At 44.6% G+C, this 26,685-nt stretch overlaps 1 protein-coding gene across 1 annotated transcript in view; it reads left to right on the top strand.

The window, feature by feature from the left end:
• Window positions 1-26,685, top strand: part of LOC138569976 (probable acyl-CoA dehydrogenase 6) — a 908,321-nt gene that overhangs the window by 504,195 nt on the left and 377,441 nt on the right. The window contains exon 4 of the mRNA XM_069648472.1: window positions 5,696-5,802. Coding sequence (XP_069504573.1) covers window positions 5,696-5,802 — 107 coding nt within the window. The remainder of the gene's footprint in view (window positions 1-5,695; window positions 5,803-26,685) is intronic.

The following is a 26,685-nucleotide window of genomic DNA, read 5'->3' on the forward strand; positions in this document are numbered from 1 at the left end:
CCAAGAGAAGCAATGCTTCACCTTTGTCAATGTTCCAAAACTCAGTTTTTGTTTTACCCTTATTTATTTCGAGACCATTGTTTTTGATGTAGTCTTGAAGGGAGTTGAGTTGCCTCTGTAGACAGACTGGGGTCTGGTCAACAAGTACCAAATCATCCGCATATAACAATCGTGATTACTGAAGTCCACCCACCTTAGGGGGGAATGATCTCGTTAACAAAAAGGCATCAGGCATGTCCTCCAGGAAAAATAATTAAAGAGGGCCGGGGCCGTAGGACATCGCTGTTTTACTCCTCTTAGATTTTTAACTTCTGTAGACAAGGACCCGGCCTGGCTTAGTGTGGGCTACATTGACCCACTCAACAGAATTCTTCTCTATAACCAAGCTGCGCTTTGGCAGTCAATAGCAAAATGGCTGCGCTGGCTGCTTGGGGCACCATTGTGTCAAAACTGTGCCTTGCAGCGACAAAAGAATGGCTGCACCATCTTGCCAAATGCAAAATGGGCGAGTTGGAACTGCGAGCACAAAGAGAAAGGTGCCAGTGTGTTCTGGGGTGCATCCAAAAGAAGCAAATCAAAGCAGTGCTGCTCTGCTGCTTGCAAACCCACTGTTCCCAGTGAAAAAGGGAAATATTTACATGAAAAATGATGCCGCTCTGATGCTTTTTCCTCCGATTCCTCCTCACACTATTTTATTAAGAAGACTCCGTCATGCCCATTCACATTGACATTGTGCTCCAGCAGACAAGAGCATTATCCCTGAATGACAGGCTGTTGGTCAGTTCTGAAGGAATCAAAAGAAGCTTTCCTTCTCGGATACAAAATATCAAAGATCAATGCATCAAAGAGGCCCTGGCTCTGGGCCCGTGTCAATTTCAGTGTATCTGTGTTTCAAATAAATTGCTGCCTACAAGAAACCAACTATGGCCACAAAACAATGTGGAAATGCAGAAGGAAGAGACAAACCGAATTTACAAGGAAAATGCCAGCTGGCTTTACACATGTAAAAATGGGCTTTTGCAAACCAAAAAAAAAGGCCTGTTTTAAAAGTACCATGTTGAAAAAAAGTGTCTGTGCCTAGCAATGTAAAGGGGTTTGTTGCTGTGAAACATGTAGGGGATGTTTTATCCAACAGGTTTGTTTTGATCCAGGACAAAAAAAAAAGGAATTTAACTGCATTGGCTGGATTTTGCAAGCTCCAGAACAGGTGTTTCCCTGCTGGCTAAGCTAAGGCTCCCCCCAAAAGGAACCACTCGCCTAATAATTACTAGGTTGGAACATTTTGACTGACCAAGACAAAGAAAGTCCACATACTCATCACACTTTCGTCTGGGCAGGGGCCTCTCACAATAGAAATTCTGGGACACGAGGATGTGAAAAAGAAAATCACACCTCCCTGTGACTTCTACAAGAAGCTTCAAAGAAAAACTCCATGACAGCCTGGAAAGGCATGACAATATTTCGAGGACAATGCTGATCATTTGGTTTAAACAGCTATTTTATTAAGACATTTTTCAGACTTTTATCTTTGTAACCAGAATTAACAGCTTTAATGTAATTTTGGAGGTTTTAATTTAAGACATTGTAGCTTTCACTGCCATATTGTGAATAGAAATGGCAGAGAATTGGGTATTCCACGGGAAGTATACTGATGCCACTTTTAATTTCAATGCTGATATGCCTAATGATAATCCACACACATGTATAAAGTTATAGAATTTGAGGCCGAATATTTCACCTTAAAAATGACCAAAAATGATTAGACAGCTGAAACAATGTCTTACAAACTGCAGAAGTGGACTGTCATGTGCTGCATAAAATATGTAACCTGTTCATGTAATTTGTTAAAATGCTACCACTGTACAAATGCACCATTTATGGCAAAACTGGATTTTAGCTAAAGTAAGTGTGGGAGGGTCCAAACAGCTGACAGCAAGGCGTAAACCATTATGCCTGACCAATCCAGTTGTTTAGAGGCATGCTCAGCTAAGTCTGCGCCACCATATAGTTCTATGATGTCACCATGCTTTATGTAAAGGGTGGTTGAATGGACTCTACACAGACTCTTTCCTGAATTTCCTGCGCCTGCGTTCTTGATTTTCCACATTCATCTTGTCATATTCCAAATCCCCCTGCAAAGGCCAAAGCATAGCTGATTCATAGTTTCCACTGCAAGGCCAAAGCATTGCTGACCATCCCAGCAAGGCCTCAATCCAGAGACCCCAGATCTAAAAATTCCAATAACCAGAGGGAAAGCTGTGGTATTCTTTTGGGAAGCCTCCTGAAACCAGAGCGGCTTTTTGCCCACTAACTGCTTGCCCTACTTACCCGCTCCATCCCGCTGAGGCATCGCTGTGCTGTGACCAGACCTTTGCCCAGCTGTCTTTTGCCAGGAGAGTCTGCCGTCCAGTGACCTGAGCCCTGGAGTCCAGAACCCGGTTGACTGGGCCTAATCCCAAATTTAAGAGCACACTGTGAGTATCCACATCCCATCACACATAGTCTACCCCATCTTGATTTTTGTCTTTGTTCCACTCTCTAAGCAACCCTATCCATATCCTGTTAACTTGTCCAACTGTCAGAATTCTCTGCATCTTGTCCTTGATCTCCAAGCATTAGCGCCACTTTTCTCTTAATTTCTGTCTTGCATAGATCATAAGTCATTAGCAATATTTTGATTAAATACATTAATTTTCCCTAAAGAAAAAGGGTGCACTGCGTGAAGGGTTACAACTGCAGTGTAACTTTTATATTCATGGGTGCCATTCTTCTTTTCATAGCAATTAAATCTAGTTGAAGTAAAATCTGCTGGTCATTTTTAAAACCGATTCTTTTTTTCACTGCTCTATTTTCCTAAAAACGAACCTCATTCTACCTTCCAAATCCCTTTCAATTCTTCACCTAAAACCCTTCTTTTACTCCTATATTGCCCATGTGCTGTGCATCTATTACCCTGCCCAAGAACCGCATTTGAATTCAGTGTTTTTCACCCGTTTTTTGCAAAAAAACCTTTTTTACATTTAAAACTGCAAACCATAAAAATCCAACTTTTCCATGTGTGAATTGGCTGCACTGGGTTTTCCGTTTCAATCTGCTATGTGAATTGTATGCTTTTGTGATTGTTAGTGTTTATACATTCATGCTAGTGTGAGGAAATCATGTTTGCCTCATAGATCTAACCGCACATTAATCATTTATTTGTCAATTTCCGAGTGTCATTTTATGCCATTGCAAAGGGTTTAAAATCCTTCCATCCACTCAGGATTTGATTATTTGTGGGTTGAGGGAACATTGCAGGGGGAAACCTTAACTTGGGTGCTATCTATCCTGATTCCAAAAGTACTCCTATTCAATTGTGCTTTGAATATGTTTATGTAGAAGGCTAACCAACTGTAGTTCAGTAGTTTTTATTGTAATCACCCCATTTGTGATTGCTTCCCAATATAAAAATGTGTGTGATTTTTGTGAATTCTAAAAATATATAAATATTGTATTTTCACCAACCAGCCTGGTTCATGGTCCATTGTGACCCGGGGTATCTGTAAAGGGGGGTGTGAGATGGGTCGGTAACGGCTCAATTTGAATTCATTGAAATTAAAGAAAAAGCATTCCTATTGAGCGCCACATCACAGGATAAAACCAAGTATCCTGGTCCGGTGTGTGACGCCCGATTGCCTTAAAAAGGACCAGATGGCTTTTCTAGGGATTTTTGTACACAGTTCATTAATATCTTAACACCCTAGCTAAATTAGCTATTTTCTCAATTTATTATTTATTACAGAGCAACTGAACAGCAGATGGGATCCAACCCTATTAATACTTGTTGACATTTTGTGTAATTCAAACCTTTTAATACTTGTTAAATTGTTTTTGGAATCTAACCCAGTTGCTTTTGCATCAGGTATCTTATGACTGGGAACTGGAGTGCGCACCTCGCCATCCCCCTTTTGTTTCTATTGTGTATTCATGATCATTCTTTCATGCTCGGCTGTATTATGTTATATCTTAAAAGTTAAATATTTCACTGTTATTTCTCTATGCTGTATGTAGATTGTCCTTATTAATTGTCTATGTTATGCGTTGCATGATTTGATAATAATAAAAATCTTTAAACTAAAAAAATAAAATAGTACAATGCGTTAACTTTCAAAGTTTTGCGGAATTCTTATTTGCAGGGTGGACACCGTTTGAAGAGTAATTGTCAGGATGAAGGGAGGTTGACCAACTCCTTTAGCCCGATCATGTAAGGAAATTCTGGCTGTTGTAAGAAGCACCATGCATAGAAAATCGTCCAGCTCATGTACATCTGTTAGGTCTAACTACAATGGCTGTTCTGACAGTGACCAAGCAAAGAAAATGGCAACCATTTACTTGATGAACATGAAAAGTTGCAACGTGACTACACACATATGCGTTCACATGACAGGAGGTACTCATCAACCATCATAACTATTAGCCAACATTCTGAAGGGAGCAGATTCTATAAAGTGTGGCAGACACCTTGAACACATTTTTTAAAAAGCTGCAAATTCAAGAACCTGCTACAATCCGCTGCTGCAGCTGCCAAGTGCCCTGCAAGTATCAGAGCCCTGCCACAATGTACCTTGTACACAAGGCCTCGGAACACATCTCCCAAAATCTACTTCCATGAACCCACCCTACAGGCAATTGAAATGTAGCACAATCCCTGCCACTTATTGTATTTTTTTAAAATAGTTTATTCATAAGGCTGATTGAAAAATGCAGTGTTTAACGAGTCAAATAACTTACAACTGCAGATCTGAAGTTATGTTCCTCATCCAATTGAAGAAATGATTCTGAGAGGGGAGACTTGCCAACATCTATAAGAAAGAATGAATCTACATAGGCATATTATTGTCTGCTGCAAAATAGAAACACCTCTGGGTCACCACTGCAATACATACTGGCACACACTCGGAACCCTTATCAGGGTATTGAAGGAGAGAGCAAATATTTGATGCCTGCCCTATAAAGCTTTGAACAAAGATGTGCATTCCATGTCCAACTGCAGGCCCATTGAACCTGGGCCATTCAATGACATAGAAAAACCACGGTATGTCAGAACTTTCATTACCACTTCAGCCAACATCTTTGAGAAACCTTGTTTTATAAGCCTTAATGGCTAAGGAAACAAAATGGCAACCATGCTAAGGCACAATCTGCATATGTAGGTGGACAAACGATGCATTCCAAACATCAGAGGGATGCCATCTTCTGTGAGCATTGGAGGGTTATCCACAAGACTCGTGTGAATTGTCGACCCTAGTATAAATCCTTGTTCTCTATCCTAAAATAGCTGGATGCCATTGTCCACTTTGATCCATAATGAGATGTTTGACAATCAGTTTAAGGATAGTTAATGTAGCTCCTACACATTTATGTCCAAATATGTAACCATTAGTTAGAAGTTGAAGGATTTCCTCTGAAAAATCGAAACTCATTTAACCTTTCTTTTGTGCATAGTTTAAGTCCAATTGTATTAAGAGAACCCTAATCTAGCTTGTATTGATAGATGCATTTGTAAATGTTTTTTATTCATGACCGACATTTTAACCTATCGTCATAGAATGCAATAAGGCAAAGTACAGTTCTGTTATGCTAATACTGCACATGTATTTCCTTGTCTCTGAAGAAGCTAATAGCTGCCTATTTTGTTAATATTTTTCTATGTTAGGTTCGGCTCTGATGAATTGAAACGCCAGTTCCTCGCGCCTAGTATCACTGGAGACCTCGTGGCTTGCTTGGGAGTTAGTGAAGTTGGCGCAGGCTCGGATGTTGCAAGTAAGCTGATGGACCACTCATGCATTTTACAGTACTTCTATTGGAGGCATCGAGTTATGTTCTTTAATGTATGCTTAAATTATGCAGGAGAGTTTCGATGACATCTACTCAATAAAGAATACATTAATAATGACATTCTTTGAGAATGCCGGATTTAAGGGATCTTGCGTCGTTGAGAATGCTGAGTTTGCCATTGATTGACAATTTGTTTATGCTCATATTGCACATTCTTTTACAAACATGTGAATATATGTGGTGATAGGTGTACTATAAAGGGAATCCAATTTTGGAGAATAGCATTATCGGATAATTAAGAGGAGCAAGACCTGATCACTTGGTCATTCAGTGAAACCATGTATGCTACACATCCTCACTTAACAAACTCACCTATACAAGCTTGTAGTATGTATAATACAAAACAAATATGGTAACGCTATGTGGTATGTTTGTCACATTTGCATTACTATTAGTTCAATTGTTTCATTTTTGTTTATTTCCCTTTTTCGTTAGCTTTGATACTTGACTAGTAATTATGCTAGATGTACGACATTAATCAGAACACATGTACGACTATAGCTTTGAAAAGGCAGCAGTGTGCTCAGGTAGTTCAGATTGACTCGTTTACTTCAGTGTCGCCTTCGGTCACCTCTGGTTTCTTCAGGGCTCTCCATTATCATCATTTATGTTCAACGCTTACATACTGCCTCCTATGTCCATTATTCACAAACATAAGATATTTGATCAGTCCTATGCAGAGTACACCCAACTCCTCTTTAGGGTTTTGGCCTTTCTTTCAGTCTTATGTAGGGGACACCCAACTTCTATTTAGGGTTTTGGCCCACAAGCGTGTTACCTTCAACTTCAGTCTTGCCTTGGGGAACATAAATGATGGCTGACTAACAAACTTCAATGTAACCCCTCACAAACCGACATTTTACTCGGGGCCCCAGATATCTTTCATAGCATCCAGCAAGGTGCCTCCCCCTTCATTTATTTTTGACACCTCTCACCTTTTCCAACAAGGTCAAGAACCTCGAAGTAATCAATACAGAGACTTGGCTATAAAATAAATGAAGTAGTTTAATCCTAATTTTTCCTCCTTGGGTTTTTACATTAGATTCTTCATTTTCCTCCACAGTCCAGCCACCATTTATTGTTTTCATGATTATTACTGTTAAAAAATCAATACTACTATTGAGAAAGATCTTGGTAAAAGAAGTATTGACCGGTTACAAAATTATGACAAACGGTATAGATAAAAGTGGGGAAATATTGAATAATTGGAAGGACATATGGTGTGAGTATTTAGACGACATCGACTCAAGTACAACTGAATTAATAGAAAACCCTGAAAGAGTAAAATGAAAATTAAAAGATTCAGACTGGATAAAAACAAGAGAAATTAAAATATCATACAAATCAACCAAAAACGTGGAGAACTCTAGTTGGAAAAGAGATACCTTACCAGAATATCTACAACACTTCCCAAGTAAATTTCACAGATCAAAACTGCTCCAGATTCAAATGGATGGCTACCTACAGACTAGAGGACAGCGCGGAGTGAATAATGGAGACTGCCATTTTCGCAACAAAACATACACTCTTGAGTCAGTAAAGCATCTACTCCTAGAATGTGAGGCAGTCTCAACAGAAAGAGACTTTGTACTTTCTAAACATTTAAGACGTTTTAAAACGAGAACGAAAGAGGACTGGTGGAAAGAATTTAACATAAGGCTAACATGTGCAGGAATAAATGTAATCGAGAAAATACTGGGAGATCTTGACTGATACGATTTTTCAAAAACGTACTCAAGGACTCATTCATTAAGTCAGAAAGATAAATATATGCCTCTTTTTTATGAACACGGACTGGAGTAGAATGGCGTGGAATGTATTTTATGTAAAAAGTTTTAATGAACTAAACTAAATCACAAAAAAAAGAAAATGACTGTTATTAGGGTATTTCTTTTACACAAACCTAGCTTCGAGAAGCAACATAGTGCTTTGCAATCATAGGGGCAAGAACAAAGTCAGAGGATGAGAGAAACACGGTAGTGGAGCCCTAACAGGGGAGGTGGAAGGTGGGCAATTTGTCATCAAGGGATCTAGAAGCAACCAGGGAAGGAAATGTTGGGGGATCAGATAACCCAGTATCGGGTAGAGTGGGTAGTGCAGGGTGTGTGCACCTAGATGTTAGGGAGGAGTCAATTTGTGACAAAGAGGGTCTTGAACCCTTCTGATATTTAGAAGGGAATGGGTAGGTCTAATGTTGATGGGAAGGAGGTTGCAGATTTTCGGGGCATAACTAGAGAAGGCTGTTTTATAGTTCTTTCCTTCCTGCACCGGTGGAGTTCAGGTCTGCACATGTCCTTCTGGTGAATCATAGGCCTACAGGGATGCTGAGTTTCTCAATGAGGTAGCTTGGGGACTTCACAGTGACTGCCTTGTAGATGGTGCAGCGGAATTTAAAGATAATACAGGCATTGCAGCGGGTGCCAGTGCAGATTAGTGAGGGTCAGGGTGATGTGTTTGAGTTTATGGAGTCCTTTGATGGGTCGTGCTGCAGCATTCAGAACACATGTAAGGGGTACCAGGGTAGCCCTGGAAGGCTTTCCGAAAGGGCATTGCCACCATTTAGGTTGGAGATGCCAAGACTTGGACAGCAGATCTGAAGTGTTTTTCTGGAAAGAAGGGCTTGGTTTGCAAAGTTGTACCAATTTATCTGTGTCTTCCTTGTTGTGTGCTGTTTGTAGAAGCAGTGTCTGGCAATGTTGCACCAAGGCGACGTGGTGCAAGTGGCCAGCTTGGGTGTGAAGCCCACAAGGTGAACCATGTCTGGATTTCAGGGTGTTCAGTGTTGTTGGTCAGGAGCAGGAATTCAGTCTTGGAGGGATTGAGCTTCAGGTAAGCACGGGACATCCACAACTGGAACAATGAGAGTCAGGTCGTGAGCCTGTGGGTGTATTCATTTGGCACATATCCTGTGGTGGTTAGTTCACTTGTGCCTGGACTACGCTAATGCTCTAGATGTGGGTTTGCCAAAGGTCTCCCTGAGCCACCTTTGAAAAAATCAGAATGGTGCAGTACTCATTTATAATTACCTAAATGTGTACCAAACTCTGATTTCGTACATGCTTTGGTTTGTCCGCCGATCTCTCAGCCTATTATTTTCAAAATGCTTTGTTTCGATGTTAAGTGTCTTCATGGTCTCGCCCCTCAACATCCGGTTCAGTAATTCCAACCATATCAAAAATTGCATTTGCTGCACTCTGGAAGCACAAACTGGTTGGTTATCCCACCCTCCATCCATTAAATTGCACCAGGGGCTTCAGACGATGATCAGTGAACTCGCTACACTTCGAAATGTGCAACTAAAATTCCCTTATTTCATTTCATAGAGAACTGAACACGTTGGTTATAGAGACATCTGGATCCCCTTCTCTATCCAATAGCATCAGCATTCACCTTTCGTTTCGACCCTGTGCAGAGATGCAGGGTCAAGTGCCTGGTATGTTAATGACGTTATGCCCACAATAAATATCTCAAATCAAAACAATCAATCAGTGTGGCATAAAACTCGTGTTGTCTAAGTCATATAGCCAAATCCTGTGTAATGAAATGTTTGTACCGTTAATCATCGTACATGGAACTGTCCCCATCTAATAGGGATGGGCATCAGGTAGGCAGTGCTTCTCTCCCCTCTGAACACAGCATAAGCACGCCAGCTTTTCTTTTCTCCTGCATCTGCACATATGATGATTTAACATTTTAAAGGTTGATGATCGATACAATTGTGTAGAAGCAACTCTTGACCGCATTTGCAACATTCTAACATTATGAAACTGTTCATTGTGGCAGAGCTAGAACCAGGATAGTGATATTGGCGACAGTGGCTTTGCTTATACGTGATCTGTTATTTAGGAATATCACTTTAATTTTGCTGATCCACATGCATGGTGCGACTGCCACACAAATACAACATTGGTACTTTTTCAGAGATGAAGCATTCAGGTTACATAAATGCAGATGTGCACACAAGAAAGCCCAATTTGTGGTCTAACTCCTTTTCATCTTAAAAAATAAGTTGGAGTCAAGCAGTGCTCTTTCAGAAAAATGCTGCAGACACAAAAGGCACCATCTAAAAACTGATGACTGCTTATATCGGCCGGATAATCTCATTTAATTTACATGCATATCTGTGTACTATTGCCTTAGTGAGATCTTGTTATTGCATTTACATTTAGAGCACACAATTGTGAACAGCTGCACTAATGTAAGATACCTGGTCAGGGCACAGACACCTCTGGGGGCCCCCCTCCAACAGACCGAAAGAATTAAAGGATATAGAATATCTTGTGCGCTCAACCCCGTCTCATGATAACAACCCATAGCTTCATATGCTGTCTCACAGAGATCAAAATAAGCATGGTAAACTTCCTTTCAGATACCTTACACTCTTCATTCATGTTCTAATCAGAGTGATAAACAAGTAGCATTTCAAGGGCAACATTAGCAGTCTGCGTGAGGGTACTTGTGTTCAAGCATGGGTACAGCAAACATTTCATCAATAGCAACCACATGGAAGGTATACTGGACATAGTATACCTGCAGGGCACAGATTTTATGACACAGGTACACATAATCCAGAATAGTCTGGGATTAGCTGCCTCAGAGACAGCAAAAGTGCTCAAGCATGGATACAGATGAACATTGGGAAGCAAGGATCAAACTACACACACCATACCATAGCATAGAGAGTGGATACCGATTTGAAGATACCAGGAAGGTCTCTGTATCCAGACAAACTGAGATTAGTAGCGGGACATCGTTTTCAAGCAGTGTCGCCGTTCGAGAGCAAAGAAACAGGTGGCTGTGGTGTGCAATATATCAATGCTCACTATCATTATAGAGCAAGCAACACTATAAATAGCCAGTGAAACCATCAATGAGTCTTTTTTAAAGATCGTAGCCTGAGAATGAAATCACTCTGAAGGGCTGACAATTTTGAAAGGTTTAGGGACTTGCAATTTTGACAAGTGAGGAAATACAAGATTAAGGGGCTGATTCATAGAATTATTTGCGCTGTAAAATGGGGATTTGTGCGCCATTCTGCCTGCAAATCCCTGTTTAACAAATGGGGATTTGCGGGAAGAATGGCGCACAAATCCCCATTTTTCAGCACAAATAATTCCATGAATCAGCGCCTAAATGAGATACCAAGGATCACACATTGATTAAGAGGTGAAGCTGGGATTTGTCCCCACAATTTCTGGTCTTACCAATTTATTTTCTAGTATTTACAGAACTGAATTGGAAAATATGAAAATCACATAACCCAATATAAACATTTAAAAAACAAAACTTTATAGAAATATATTATTCAAAATGGGAATGATTCTAGCTTCATTGTCTCCATCATCAAGGAAAGTGTATAAATACCAGCATACTAATGAATGTGATCTTTATAGATTTCAGATAGGTTTCTCTTCTGTATTGTAAAGCTTTAAATACACCCCAAACACGGGCTCATGCAATGGTATTTAAAAATGTGCAGAAAAACTGTTTGGTTGTCACATAAGCAAACCTTAAAATATGCTGGTAAGAAGCCTGCAATATCTGGTCTGCTCTCTTCTGTCTAGAACTCCTTCCACTCAAATGGCCTACATGATAGCAAAGATAAGGTAATTGGCCAAACAATGCCACCAGTATGTGAGAAGAAAACATTTTCATAGAAGGCAGAACAGTACTGTCAGTGATATAAAATGTGTCCAGGATCACTGTATCGTCTGCTGGCAAAGCCAGGATCCAAGCATGAACGCTTTGGTGCCACAGTCTGGAATTTGGATAGCTAACCACATCTAACACTTTATGGTCATCATTGGAGGTGCCTGCCTAGGTCATACAACTCCCCATCTAAACAAACCAATTTCTAGACCATCACCATATTGATGGTATGTTAGTTTATATAGCAACCACTTTCTAGTGCAGGTACATTGGTGATGATAACACTTGGGCTGCTATAGAACAATGTACATTTACATGCATGCTTAACAACTTCATACATTGGAAACACTGAGTCAGCCTTGCTGGAATGTGGTATTGTAATCTTGCATGTGAACGCATATCTCTGCAATGAGTGCTTAACACACTGATCTACCCTCTGAAACATCGGGACACTCAACTGTATCAATATGTATTTCAACTTTGGCTATTGCACAAAGATCAATATAATACCCAAAGGAAGGTGAGAATGCTACAGTTGTTGTGCCACGCAAAACTATGTATGCCACAGTGAACATAGCATTACAGGATGAAAAGATCTGAACAAAATGTACTTGTCAACAACAGACAGAAAATAGGTTTAGCCTTAGCAACACACCATAGAAAATCCTGATGTGGGATATTTAATTTTGTCGATTTAGGGAAACTGACTTTTTTTTTATAAACTAAGACTCTTTCTTGGGGCCCCCTCCAAGGTGGGGGCCCGGGGCAAGTGCCCCTGTTGCCCTCCCATAAAGACGTCTCTGTCTGGTGACAGCCATTCAGTTCAGCTTTAGTTTAGAAATAGTAGCCATTAATGTATCCAATCACAATGTACATTGCATAACAAATACACTGCATTAGCACAGGGCTCTCCTTCCCACCAGCATTACCAGCGGAGTGACCCCTAGACCTCTAAGCATGGAAGAGGGCAACAGAGCCTAATCCTCTCCCTACCGCCACCTCACCCAACGCTAAGACACTCAGCCAGTAGCATCCTAAAAGGAGCAAGAAAGGGGTCGCCAGCACCGGCACAATATAGAAGCAGCCCGAGGCCTCAATTTAGAAGCCAGCAACAACATAACAGAGAAGCAGGCTGAACATAGAAGCCTATACTTAGGAGCAGCCTGAAAGGGGAGAAAAGGTGGAAGCCAGCACCGGCACAACTTAATGCCCTCCGTCCCCACAGGCACCATCAGCGCAGTGGCCAGCAGATCACCAGGCAGTGAAGAGGGCAACAGGGACCCCCCCCCTTAAGACCCTTAGCCACGTTGACACCCCGCAGGGGGCTGGTGGGGGCAGGAAGGTAACTCAAAGTCCAGCCCGCAGCAACAGCACTCACACTGACTCATTCTCACAACCTGAGATACCCCCAAATACAATGGCCAATCAACCCAAACACCAGAAGGGAACGGATTTCACCACTATGCTGCTGCGAGATAGGGAAAAGAAATCAGACCTTGGATGAGCTATAACCCACTCTCCGGATAGATCGACAGGTCACTGGGCCACCAAGGGGGACATACAATCCCTTCTGGTCCACTAACAATTTCACCCCTCTGCATACACCTCTCAAACGCTAACCAAACACAACCACAAGCCTACAACACAACAATCCGCACAAACTTCACTACACTGCAACAACAAAATAAACTGGACATAGACTCGCACAACAGCACACGATGACTACTGACCGTGAAACACCACAAGCCCAGTCAACGGACCCACAGGGTTGAGGCTGCCAACAGCATATCACTGCTCTCTTGCACTTTTCCAGCTCATTCCCACTAACTCGCCCCCCTTTCCCTTTTTCAGAGCCACCAGAGCGCCAGGGGACCACTTCGGTGGTGATCGTGCGCGGTAAAAATATCCTTTAACATTAACATATAAAGGCAGAATTCAAGGACTGTATGATGGAAATATCATCTAAGGTGGAGAACCTCGATGACCGCATGGGGGAAGTGGAACAAAGGGTTAGCGAAACTGAGGAGCAGACTCTAAACCACGCAGCCCAACTTGCAGAGCTCCAGAAGAAAGTGCAAACCCTAGAAGATAACAGTGAAGATATGCAAAACAGGGCACAACATTCGCATCCAAGGTATCCCAACAGCAATTACAGACCAAGCCCTACAAACATAAGTAGGGGACCTCTTTCAGATGCTCCTCCCGGACTGTGACAAACCCCTACTGTTACTAGATCTGACCCACAGGCTGCGTGACCGCAGGAGACTCTATGTGAACCCCCCCGCCCCAGATTTAATCACTATGGTCCACTTTTTCTCTGCTAAGCAAGACATCATGGCCGCCAGTTGCACGCAGGGTGACCTAACCACCAGGGGTCTCAGATCCAGATATATCAAGACCTGGCTGTGGAAACACTACAAAAGTGGAAGTCACTAAAACCTCTAACAACATTTATCCAAGACCAGAAGATAAAATATCGCTGGCTCTTCCTGGCAAAGCTCACCTTTTGAAGGCCAACTACGCACAATCAATTCTCCAAGAGAAGCCTAGGGCATATTGACTGGAGGCCCCTCTATCCCAGACTAAGATCTGACAAATCCATCATCCCCGGGAGGCCCTAGAGAAGACCCGAAAGCCCAACGGAATTCCTGGGCTAGAGTGGCACGGCGGTGAAAAACAAAATTCTCTCCCTTCAAGTCATGAAGCTCCTCCCCCGAACTCTTTCACAAAGCCCTGCAACCCACAGACCGCAATATCACCAATCGTAGCTCCCCAAGATCAAATAGAAATGCTCGGAGCCTGCACGGTTCGCCCCAGCCCTAGGAGTGTACACACTCTCCGGCTTAAAGCCTGATGGGCTCAACAGGAAGTTAGATATCACTCAAAGTTATATTGTTGGAAATGTTGCACGCTCACAAAAAGTTAAAACCCAGTTGCAACAGAGACACAGGAAAACTACAGGTTAGAACGACGATGGAACCCCCCCAAACCACCCCACACTGTTAGAAGAGGCAGACCCGCTGAGGGACATACCCCCTCACCAAAAACTTTGCTTCATAACGCTTAACACCAGAGGCATAAACTTCCCCAGCAAGCGTCAGTCAGTTCTGTGTCGATTCGGAGATCCACCGGGCTTGGTGGTCTTCCTGCAGGAGACATACCTGGTCCCAGCCGACTTCCCCCGGCTAAGGAGCAGAGCCTTCCCAAAACAGTACCTGGATACCAGCATTTCCAAGAGGGGGTACAGTGATCATATTGGCCAGAGGAGTCCCGGTTATAGAATTGGAGGTTCTCAAAAGCCCCAAAGGGCGCTACGTCGCTGTTCGGGCAGCTCTACACTCTAGTTTCAATATACGCCCCCAAGAAACAAGAGGCCTTCTATCAAGATTTAGAAACAGATCTCTATCCGTTCCTGGAAAGGCCACATAATGATGGGAGGAGACTTCGACGGTGTCCAAAACCCACTGACGGATAAATCCCATCAACCGGTACCAAAAGACTTTAAAATCGCACTGGCCTTGCTCCACCTCTTCAAAGCCTACAACGTGGTAGACACGTGGAGAGTTCTGAACCCAGACACATCGACCTATTGCTGACTAGTCCCCAGCTGCTTTCCTTCATGGTGAGACAATAATAGGGGTAAAAGTGATTTCCGACCATGCCCCGGTAATGCTAACATCCCGGGTGTATGACCCGAACCCTCTCATAAGATCTCAATGGTCCCTCTACAATCCATTACTAAATGATCTGTCGCTCCGGGGTGCACTGACTGCTATCTGCAACTACTTTGTAGAAAACCGCACAGAGGAAACAACAATTGCCACGAGGTGGAAGGCAATGAAGGCGGTCATAAGGGGGGAGCTAATAGCCCACACAACAGCTTACCGAAAGCGACGCTCAAAACTACGAGAAGCCTTGCAAAAAGACGCAGCAGAAGCGAAGGCAAATCACCAAAAAGGCTGGTCACCCAAGGCGGCCTGAGCCCTATGTCTCGCCCGCAGCAAACTCGAAATGCACAATACAGAAGACACAGCTCAAATCCTCAGCAGAACCAAGCAATGTTACTATGCCAATGGCAACAAAGCCAAAATATTCTTAGTCGGGAAACTGGCGAAAGCCCGCACCCGGAACTATATCGCAGGCATGAAGGACACTGAAGGGGTAACTCAGTGTGCGGAGGACACCAAGTTACAAATAGCAGTGGCACACTTAAAAAGCACCATGACGGCTTCCCAAAGATCATCAGACCAAAAGTAGTATGTTACGGAAGTCGCCCTTCCCCACCTCTCAGAAACAAACAGGCAAGCCCTAGACTTTCCAATCTCAACTGAGGAAGTAGACGGAGTAATAAAGTCCCTGAAACCCAGAGCCCCAGGCCCAGATGGCTTCTCACCCAAATTTTACAAACTCTTAAACCCACTAACAGATCTCTTCACCTCATTCCGAGAAACAAACGAGAAACAAACGAGAACTCCATTGATGCAAGAATCGACCACCATACTTGTATTGAAACTAGGCAAGTATTCGAGAAACTGCACCCCCTACAGACCTATATCACTTCTGAACATAGATGCGAACATATACTCCAAGGTTATGGCAAACAGACTGGCAAAAACTCTCCCGGACCTAGTTGACACAGACCAGGCGGGGTTCATTCTGGGAAGAAGCACTGGGATAGCATCTGCCGAGCAATCAATCTAGTCAAATTGATGTCAACTGCGCACAGCGAGATGGCACTACTGTCCCTAGATGCCACTAAGGCCTTCGACAAAATAAACTGGGCATTCATGAAACTGGTCCTGGGGGCAATCCACTTTGGCCCTCTTTTCCGCATAATTATATTATCCAACTTCAAATCCCTGAAAACATCTTTGGAAGTGAACCAGAGGCGTTCAACCCCAATTCCACTCTCATAGGTGACAAGATGAGGATGAGCCCTCTCCCCTCTCATCTTCGCCCTAATAATGTAACCTTTTGCCCAAAGAATTCCCAATTACCTGGCCATCAGAGGAGTGGACATAAAAGGCGAACAATACAAGGTATCCCTATATGCAGATGACGTAATGCACTCTTTCACAGATTATGTCTGTTCTCTGCCGGAATCCCTGGCCGAACTGGATCAATTCAAACAGGTTGCAGGCTTCTCTGTCAGTTACCCCAAATCAGGAGCCTTAGCAATAGAGATGTCGAGAGCACATTAAACGATCTGCATCAAATATGCCCTCTGGCATGGAACCCGAAAGCAATAAAATACTTGGTAGTACAAATCACATCAACTCCTAGAGGCCTCTATGCAGTGAACTGCACTCCCCTGTTCAATGACTTAGAAGCGTACCTCAACAGATGGACAAGCCGGGAAATCTCCTGCTAGGAAGAACCACGGCTTGCAAAATGAACCTTTTGCCTATATTCTTATTTCTGAGGCTTGTGGAATCTGCTTAGATCACATGCTGTGCATAGGCCAACATCTAGTGGAAGTTGCAGAGTATTACAGTTTGTTTTTCGAAACTCTGGGCGTCGACACAGGGCGTGCCAGTAATACTATCCCTAGTGTGATGTCCACTGTACCCATGATCCCTCACGCGTCTAGGACCCTCAGATAGTTTTTTTCCGCCATATTGGTCGGAAGCATCCCGCGGAGTTCCCTGGCGTTAGCCATAATTTTGCAAAATGTCTTAATATTTCCCCATTTTCTCCACCCCAACGTCGAGCCACCGAACTTCGACACTCGACGCCGGACCGCGTATGGAGGGTACCCCTTTCCAATTTTGCCCCAAGTGCAACCGCAAGTACCCTTGGGTTGACAGACACGCCACGTGTAACCTCTGCTTGCTGAGGGACTACCCCGAGGGGAACTGCAGAGCGTGTAATCGGTTTAAACCGAAGACCCTAAAGGACCGTTCGATCAAACGTTGGGCCCACCACGCCAGGCGACAAGAGGCCATGGCAGCGGAGGGTGCCTTCAGTGATGGCAGCAACACCATACTTTCGGACAGCGAGGGCAACGTGGCGTCGAGAGGCAGCCAAGCACAAGTCCCCGATCTCGGAAGGTTGTCCGGCAGGGCAGCTATGGGGAAAACCCCCGGTGACACGAGCGCTACCCATAGCACTTCCACTAAACACGCAAAGTCCAACCGAGACTCGACGCGCACGTCGTGTTCTCGGAAAGAGGCGCACAGAGAACGGTCCACCGAATCGATCAAGATCGCTGCATGACACCAGGCAACCATCAACTGTTGCCAAAATTGCCTCGCTCCCTAAGGTAACGGAGGTTCAATTGTCAGAAGACGAAGCCAACCTCTATCCCCAGGCCGCACTCCGGGAGTCGGCGTCAGCAGACCGAGTGACGGCTGCTACCGAGTCCCGACCTCCACACTCTAGAGATAGGGACACTACCCCCGAATCTCGACGCCAGATGTCGAAAAGCTCTGATGGAGTAAACACCCCGGGGAAACACTCTTCCAACCACGGGGAGGGGGGAAAACAGCAGAAGAAGCACTCTCAACCTTCTTCTACACCACAGAAACAGACAGACAAGTCAGTCTTCTGTCAATTTACCCAGTCAGGTTAGAACAGGGACACTCTCTCAGGAAAGAGTAATCCCCAGCTCTAAGGAATGGTCTAGTGAGGATATAGACAGAGTTATGTCTAGGATGTCATCCCTGCCAGACTTCTATGCCAAGAATCCTGAGCACTTCCTCTCCTTTACCCCTGACGGGGCTGCACCCTCAGGTCGAGGGACCCGCAACCCCCAAGTAAGAAATCCCGGGTTGAAGCACCAACACAGTCAGTCTTCGGATCCCTTCTGTATACAGCCTTACTCTCAAATTAATGAGAATCCACTTTTGATTGGGGATCCAGATTTGGCAAGTTGGGAGACCAAGCTAGGATGGACTACTATGGGGATGACGAGGACCAAGAGGAGGATGAGGATGACCCAGAAACCTACAGGGTAGACTTCCCAGTAGGCAAAGAACCTCTGGTTACCGACTCCCCGGTCGACAACCAACCTCTCCTGAATGAGGTGTTGTCCAGAGCGACAGAACACTTCCGCATAGATACCCAGGGAGCACAGGAAGAGAGGGATTTTGCTGAGGAGCTAGTGGGAGAAAGGAGGCCTGTTGCCCAGGCCATCCCTATTCTCAAATCTATACAGAGAAGAATAGACCCTTCCCTTCTAAATCCCAACCTCACCAGGGCAGTAAACCCCAGGATCGAAAAACTATTCAGGGCAGCCCAGTCAGACCCGCTGTACATAAGGGGGCAGCTTAAGCCAGGTAGTGACAAACACCCGAAAGAGGGCGGGAATGCACCTATCATCTGAAGCTCCCCCCGACAAGGAGAACAAAAAGATCTATGGTTTGGGTAGAAAGGTAGCCTCTACTTCCGCCTACCAGGCAAGGATTGCCAACTCCACCAACCTACTGACAAGTTAAAACTGCCACCAGTGGGAACAGGTCGCAGCACTCATCGACTCCGCCCCGGAACCTTTAAAAGGCCAGTTGGCACAGGTTGCGTCAGAGGGAAGATCCGTGCCCGGTTGCATCCTTAAAGCAACCTTTGATGCCCCGGATAACGCCAGCAGACTGATAGCAGAGACCACTGTTATCAAAAGACATGCTTGGTTATGACAATCTGGGTTCAAACCCGAGACCCAAGTATCGTTAATAGACAAACCGGTGGAGCCTGATCTACTGTTTGGCAAGGCGGTAGAGGACGCGCTAAAAAATGCCAAGGATGAGTATGAGACTCTCAAATCCCTGGGCCAATTAACCAACAAACCCCTGAATCAAAGAGGGAATGGCAATTTTCGTCTCTCACGCGGCCAAAATTCCCAGAGTGGCTCCAACTATTCCCAGGGGCAGGGTACACCATGGAACAACAACCAGCATTCTACCCAGGGTTATGGCAGGGGTAACAAAAGAGGACGTGGTAAGGGTAGAGGCAGCCCCAGTAGAGGCGGCGGCATGCCTCCCCCAAAACAGTGACGTTCCTTTCAGGGTCCCTTCTCACGCATCGGCTCCCAGGGTATTCACCAAGGTACTGGCGGTGGCGGCAGCACACCTATGCAGGGAGGCAATCCCAGTGTACCCTTACCTGGACGACTGGCTCATCACGGGGGAGACCCCAGTAATTTGAAGAACAAACATTCAAAGGACGATCGACCTCCTCTTCGAATTAGGTTTCTCAATAAACGAGAAGAAGTCAAGTCTGGTGCCAAGCACCTCCAAACAGTTCCTAGGAGCTGTCCTAAACACACAAGAGGGGTTGGCCTTTCCATCAGAGGAAAGATTTCGGAATATACTGCTGCAAATTTTGCAATAGCAGGCCTGTCGCCAGTTAACGGTACGCAAAGCAATGTGTTTGCTAGGCATGATGGCGTCATGTATTTAACTGGTTCCCCCACGCATGCCTGCGCATGCGTCCCATGCAAGAATGGTTGGCGAAACAGTGGTCTCAGGCAAGTGGTCAGTGGGACGATCTAGTGGTCGTTTCGCTAACACTTTTACAAAGCCTTCACTGGTGGACAAGAGAAAATCTGTCCAAGGGTAAACCCTTTTACGATCCCGAGATACAGGCGGTAGTCACAACGGACGCATGCCTGTCAGGGTGGGGAGCACACCATCTCCAACACACAGCTCAGGGTCTCTGGTCTCACTCAGTGGCCAAGAATCATATCAACCTGCTACCTGCTTCTGGCAGTATTTAGAGCGCTTCAAGTGTTCAAGCCCTACCTGTTGAACCTGTCAGTACAGATCCTGACGGATAGCACTACAGCCATGTTTTACCTGAACAAGCAAGGAGGGACTCGTTCGCCAAATCTGTCCAAGCTTGCCCAGAAAATGTGGGCACTCAGACGGAACATCTTCCTGTCATCTCAACATGTTCCAGGGGATCTCAATTCTCTGTCGGGCGCTTTGAGCAGAGATCCCCTCCCAGAGGAACACAAATGGTGTCTACACAGAGAAATCGTAGAAAATATCTTCTCTCAGTGGGGTTTCCCCACTAAAGACCTATTTGCCACAAGCGAAAACAGACCGTGCCCAGGATTCGCATCCAGGTTCCCCAACCAGACTCCCAGGGGAACGCCCTGTGGATGAACTGGTCAGGGATGTTTGCGTACGCTTTTCTACCAACACCTCTCATCAGGAATGTGGTCAACAAGATGAACAGAGAATCGATGACACTCGTCCTAGTTGCTCGCATGTGGGCGAGACAACCGTGGTTCCCACACTTACGCAGACTAGCAGTGTGCGAACCCTTCAAACTCCCGGGCTGGTACAACCTACTGTCCCAGCACCAAGGTCAGAAAGTGCATCCTCAACCGAACTCAATGAACCTGCCAGCATGGCTCCTGAGGTCATAGAGTTTGGACATCTCAATTTACCACAGAGATGTATGGACATCCTAAGAGGATCTAGGAAACCGAACACGAGGCACTGCTACTTTGACAAATGGAAAAGATTTGTTATCTGGTGCCAGTTGATTGCACTCCTTCCACAATTGTCACATACATGCTCCACCTGCTGGACCAGGGTTGGTTTTTAACTCACTAAAGGTACACCTGGCAGCTCTGTCAGCATACACCACCTCCCATAACAAGGTGTTGTGGTGGAAAGTACCAGTGGTTAAAGCCTTCATGGAAGGAGTAAAGAGACTTCACCCTCCAATTTCTAACCCACCACCAGGATGGAACCTTAACGTGGTGCTATCTAAGCTCGTGGGCCCCCCATTCGAGCCCATGCATAAAAGCAGTCTCAAACACCTGACTTATAAGACGGCCTTCTTAGTAGCTATTACATCTATAAGAAGGGTCAGTGAAATTCAGGCTCTGTCAGTGCAGGATCCTATCTTTACGGTTCATAAAGATAAACTGGTTTTACGTACCCACCCTAGGTTTTCACCGAAGTTTATTTCTAAATTCCACATGAACCAGTCCATCGAGCTTCCGGCTTTCTTCCAAGACCCACATAGCTTGGCTGAGGTGAAACTACACACCCTAGATGTGCGTAGGGCAGTCCTATACTATGTAAACAAAACCAGACCGCTAAGGAAAACAGACCAACTGTTTGTCTCCGTAGCTACAGGCAAAGAGGGAGATTGCGTCTCTAAAGGTGCCATCTCTAAGTGGATTGTGAACTGTATCCAGCTGTGTTACTCCCTTTCTGAAAAAAAGTTGCCCTTCACGCCAAGAGCCCACTCTACAAGAGGCATTGGGGCCACTCTGGCTTTCATTGCAAATGTACCCCTTGACACCATTTGCAAAGCAGCTACTTGGAGCTCTATTCACACTTTTACTCAGCACTACTGCATTGACACCCATTCCAAGACAGATACTCAAGTGGGACAAGCGGTTCTAAGACATTAATTTGCTCATGACTCTTCTCACATCCCACTTCCTTCTAACACTGCTCGCTAATCTATGCACAGCATGTGATCTAAGCAGATTCCACGAGCCTCAGAAGGGATACATTACTCGCCGTAATCGTATTTCTGATGCTTGTATCTGCTTAGATTCACATGCGACCCACCCTTCCTCCCCTCTGAGAGAAGGCGCATGGATGCTTGTAGTCTTATCTAGCTATCTATCTGCTTGGATGATCTGTACTCACGCTACTCCTCATGCTACCTCATGTCAGAAAAAATACAATCTGAGGGTTCAAGATGCGTGAGGGATCATGGGTACATTGGACGTCACACTAGGGATAGTATTACTGGCACGCCCATTTTCGCGTTTCGAAAAACAAACTATAATATTCTGCAGCTTCCACTAGATGTCGGCCTATGTACAGCATGTGAATCTAAGCAGATACAAGCATCAGAAATACGATTACGGTGAGTAATGTATCACATGTATGCACAACCCTGCCAGTGAAAAATCTCTGTAAAACCGCTCCAGCGCCTCCGAAAACGACTCTCCCGGTTCATAAGGAAGAAAGGAAAGGCTTGAATCCCAAGGGCAGTAATGACCGGGACGGCCAAATGGTGCGGGATGGGAGTGCCAAATCTGCGCTATTACTACGTGGCGCTCAACTCACGAACACGGTGGCGTAGTCCGTCCCCACACACACACCCCGAAATGGGAAATCGTAGAACAAGCCAGGTGCCCTCCTCCATTAAGCACACTGCTGCACACCTCGGGGCCAGCTCGCAGACACTGGACAACCACCCTCTCCTCAACGAGAACGTATTGGAAGGTTTGGGAATGGGCCCTACGAAAGAAAGGGATCCCTAAAGCGCTCAGCCCAAACTAATCAGTCCTACAAAACCCAGACTTCACCCCAGGCCTAATAGTGACCAACTTTAAGAACTGGAAACAGCGAGGGCTGAAACTGATCCCACAATTATACAAGGGTGGTGCCCCCTTAACATTTGAGGAATGTAAGGGCACATTTGCTCTACTGAAAACGGACAGGTTTGCATACACAAAGATTCACCACTGGATCTCCCCACCACACATTAAACGAGAATCCACTAGAACGTTGTGCCCCATAGAAGTAATGCTTCAGGAGGGGCACAGAGGAGGCCTTGTCTCAAAGCTGTATGAGCTGTTATAGGAAGACATGCTGGTCAAACGCTATGGCCCAATGGGAAAAGGATCTGGGCCATCCAATAGAAGACCACACATGGATAGATATATGGCCAAGGAACGGTAAAGCCACAAGATGCGCAACAAACAAAGAATGCACACTTAAATGACTATCGGTAGTACTACCTGCCTTCCCCCCAGAGCGCCTGCATCACTTTAATAGTTCGTGGAACACAGAGTGCTGGAGACAGTGTGGGGCGTGGGGTACATACCTCCACATGTGATGGGACTGCCCAGTAGCCGGAAAATTCAGGGAAGAGGTGCTCCAGACCATTGAAGCGATCACACACTGCAGACTACCAATGGAACCAGAGGTGATCCTGCTGGGAGACCCACTAGCTGACAGCTACTCAAGGTATGTACAAACAGTGGGACTGGTAACCCAGCTCTTCCTGGTGGCGAAAATCACCATAGCCCAGAAGTGGAAGTCGCGCAAGGGCCCTCTCTTGGCACTCTGGTATTTAAAAGTCAGGGACATCTTAGAGGCAGAAAAGGTCACAGCTGCGAAAGAAGGAACTCGCTTCACAGACTGTTTATCCCTGGGCTGGAATATGACAGTGAATTCCCGGCACTCACCTTTAAACCAAAGCTGGCGGAGCAGACCCTACGGTCCTAGAGGACAAGAGACCTAAGCCCCAAACTAATTGGAAGGACGTTAAGGGTAATGGGCAGGGGGGTGGTAATTATTACACAACTAAACATCGTCTTATCACACATTTCTGTAAACACACTGTTGCAACCAACTTTAAATAAAGTTGTTAAAAAAGATAAATACTCTGCATTGAAAAAATGATCATAACAAACTTAAAATGAAATCTATAATCCTATGGTAGCCAAAAACAACATATTTCATGTTACGATTTCTGTACAAAAATACTGTAGAAGTGCCTAGTAAAAATAACTTCTCCTAGCATACCCATTATTCCCAGTTTTACTAGTCTGGCCTAATAGTTGAGCGGCTTTGTGAAAAATCTGAGGGTGTCCTCACATCAACTCCCCTTGGGACCTCTTCTTAGGTGTCCAGGGAAAGGCTATCGCCTTTGGATTCTGAACCTGGGGGTGGAGAATTGAGTGAGGATCGCTTGCGTGGAGGGTTCTTGGGGATTGGGAATGAGATGTCCTCAGGTGAGAAATGGTATTCTGCACCTCCATTCTAGGGGGAACCCTCTATCACAGAGGCATTCATGGGATATTGTTACCATTGTGCCACTGACTAAGGAAATACCAGGAGTCATTACCAATCTGGAAGCCCCAGGAAGAGGGTGAGGAAGAGAAGGTTTAAAGGTGAGACATGGTATCGTCCTTGTCACTCTGAAAACCAACATAACCCTCCCCTGGCTTTTATGGGCTACTGTAAGACATCTCACCTCATTTCCCCACTGAACTGTTACAGTACTTGGATGAGGAAGAGGTGACTAGGAGTATTCAACACTGATCGGTATTTTCACCACTCTGGTACTGAGACGAAGGCTGTGAATTAACACTATTGGGGAAGTCAGGAACGTCCCACAAATAGGTTGATTAGAGGTCAGGCAATTGTACTTTCTGACCCACACCTGTGGACCCTTAATACTCCTAGAGAGTATAAGGGGTTGGGCTGCACAACATGGAGAAGCGAGCAGGGCAAGCAGGGAATGGAATGGGCTGGAGAGAAGCATGTCCTGGGTAGAGAGACGGCTAGGCTGAATGCGGATGTGAGAGGGTGTAAGTATTCAGCCAAGCTCCGGTTGTCGATAGCAATAGCAGAAGACAGTGCTCTGCCCGAAGCCCACAGCCTCCGCGGCAAGCGAAAGAGCGAGGGATGGTGTTGGTGGCTTCTGCGAGAGAGGCAAAGCAAATGGAACCAAGAGGATCAGGCAAGAAGAACAGGCGAAACTGCAGAGAGCGGTCACGCATAACCGGTTAATGTAATGCAGTAAACACTCTGTCCGGAGCGCCCTGCTAATGCTGACATGGGTTCTGAAAATGCTGAACGAACTGAAATTCGAATGTCAAATTATCTGAAAGTACGTGGACATAGTGCTGAATAGAAAATTTTACATTTTTGAATATCAAGCAAGTAATGAGCACTTGAAAAGGAAATATTAAGCAAATATTGCATCCCGAACTGAATGAAAATGTTGCGGGCAAAGCTGCCAGATGATGAAAGTCAAATGGGAAACTGCCCATTTAAAAGATGTGAAATAAGAGTGCAAGTGTGAAAGAGCCTGACAGAAAGTTGGGTTATAAATAAGACAACCACAATGTGAACTTTATGAATGAATACCACGTGGCAAGGCCTAAGATTGGCAGAAGTTGTGTGATACATTGTGGCAAAGCCAAGAGGCTAACCAGGAGAAGCCAAGAGAATGTACATCTGCACATAAAGCCAAGAGACTGTCAAGGAGAGGCTAAGTGAATGTGAATCTATAAACAGGGGCAAATATAAAAGAACCTGTGTGGGTTGAAGAACCTAAGGTTACTGGTTGCACAACCTGTGATGGGTGATCCGTGTGGTTTGACAACTGCACCAAGATCAGGGAACCCTCAATTGTGAATGATAAAGACATTGTGAAAGAAACCAAGGAGGAACACTTTAAGTGAACTGTTAATGCAATCCAGAAGGAGTGTCAAGTTGACCAGGAGTTGTTGAATTGAACATTGGAAGTTTGAAACCAAGTATAAATTGATACATACCTTGAGGTTGCTGAACTGCAATGCTGTCTTGGGGACGGAGCCGTCAAGAACCTTTTCTTTGGAACTGTGTTGCCTTGAACTTGGGGAAGGAAACCCCAAGGAGTGTGTGGAACTGTGTTGCCTTAAACATGGGGAAGAGAACCCCAAGGATGTGTGGAACTTTCTTGAACTTGGATAAGGGTAACTGAAAAGGAAGCTAAGAGCTGGAAGAAGCTCAGAACTTTGATCACCTTTTTTTTTTTTACTTTTGACATCACTAAACATTGTTTAGCTTAGTTATGGGGCAAGGATAGGTTTTGGACACAGACTTTTAACTTGAACTTTATGACTCAGACTTTCCTTGGTTTCGTTCAGCTAGGGAAATCCCACCTTAGCATAAAGCAAGTTAGGATTCAACCATCCTGACATTTGGTTTAATGAAACACTTTGTTTGAACTTAGAATCCATTGTCTGTGTCTTATTTCATGTTGCCTTCACAGCATATGCAATTCTGTGGGGCTTTGAATGAAGGGAAGGGATAAATACTGGAGGTGCATAGCAAATGAATCATATGATCATGTATTACAAGGTGTTTTGTCTGAATTTGTGGCAGAGGGCCTGTGTGATGTCATTAATCCAAGATGACCACTGCTACAATGTATGAATCCAAATTGTATCTATAACTTCATTCAGAGTGATCCTAGCAAATTTTTTCTAAGGAACTTTTTTTGTTTACCATAAAAAACTGAATAAAGAAGGTCCTTAAAAGTATTGGATATCTCTTATTGTTTAGCGGTTTCTGTTCGCAGTTCTTTTTTCATGATTCCTAAAATAATTTAAATCCTTCCATAATTTTGCAGGTTCTGGTAATTGACAAGAAAATGTGAAAATTATTTAAGGCTAGTTAAGCTTGA

Source organism: Ambystoma mexicanum, chromosome 2q (assembly GCF_040938575.1).
Source record: "Ambystoma mexicanum isolate Mex_15411 chromosome 2q, UKY_AmexF1_1, whole genome shotgun sequence".
NCBI classification, from domain to species: Eukaryota; Metazoa; Chordata; class Amphibia; order Caudata; family Ambystomatidae; genus Ambystoma; species Ambystoma mexicanum.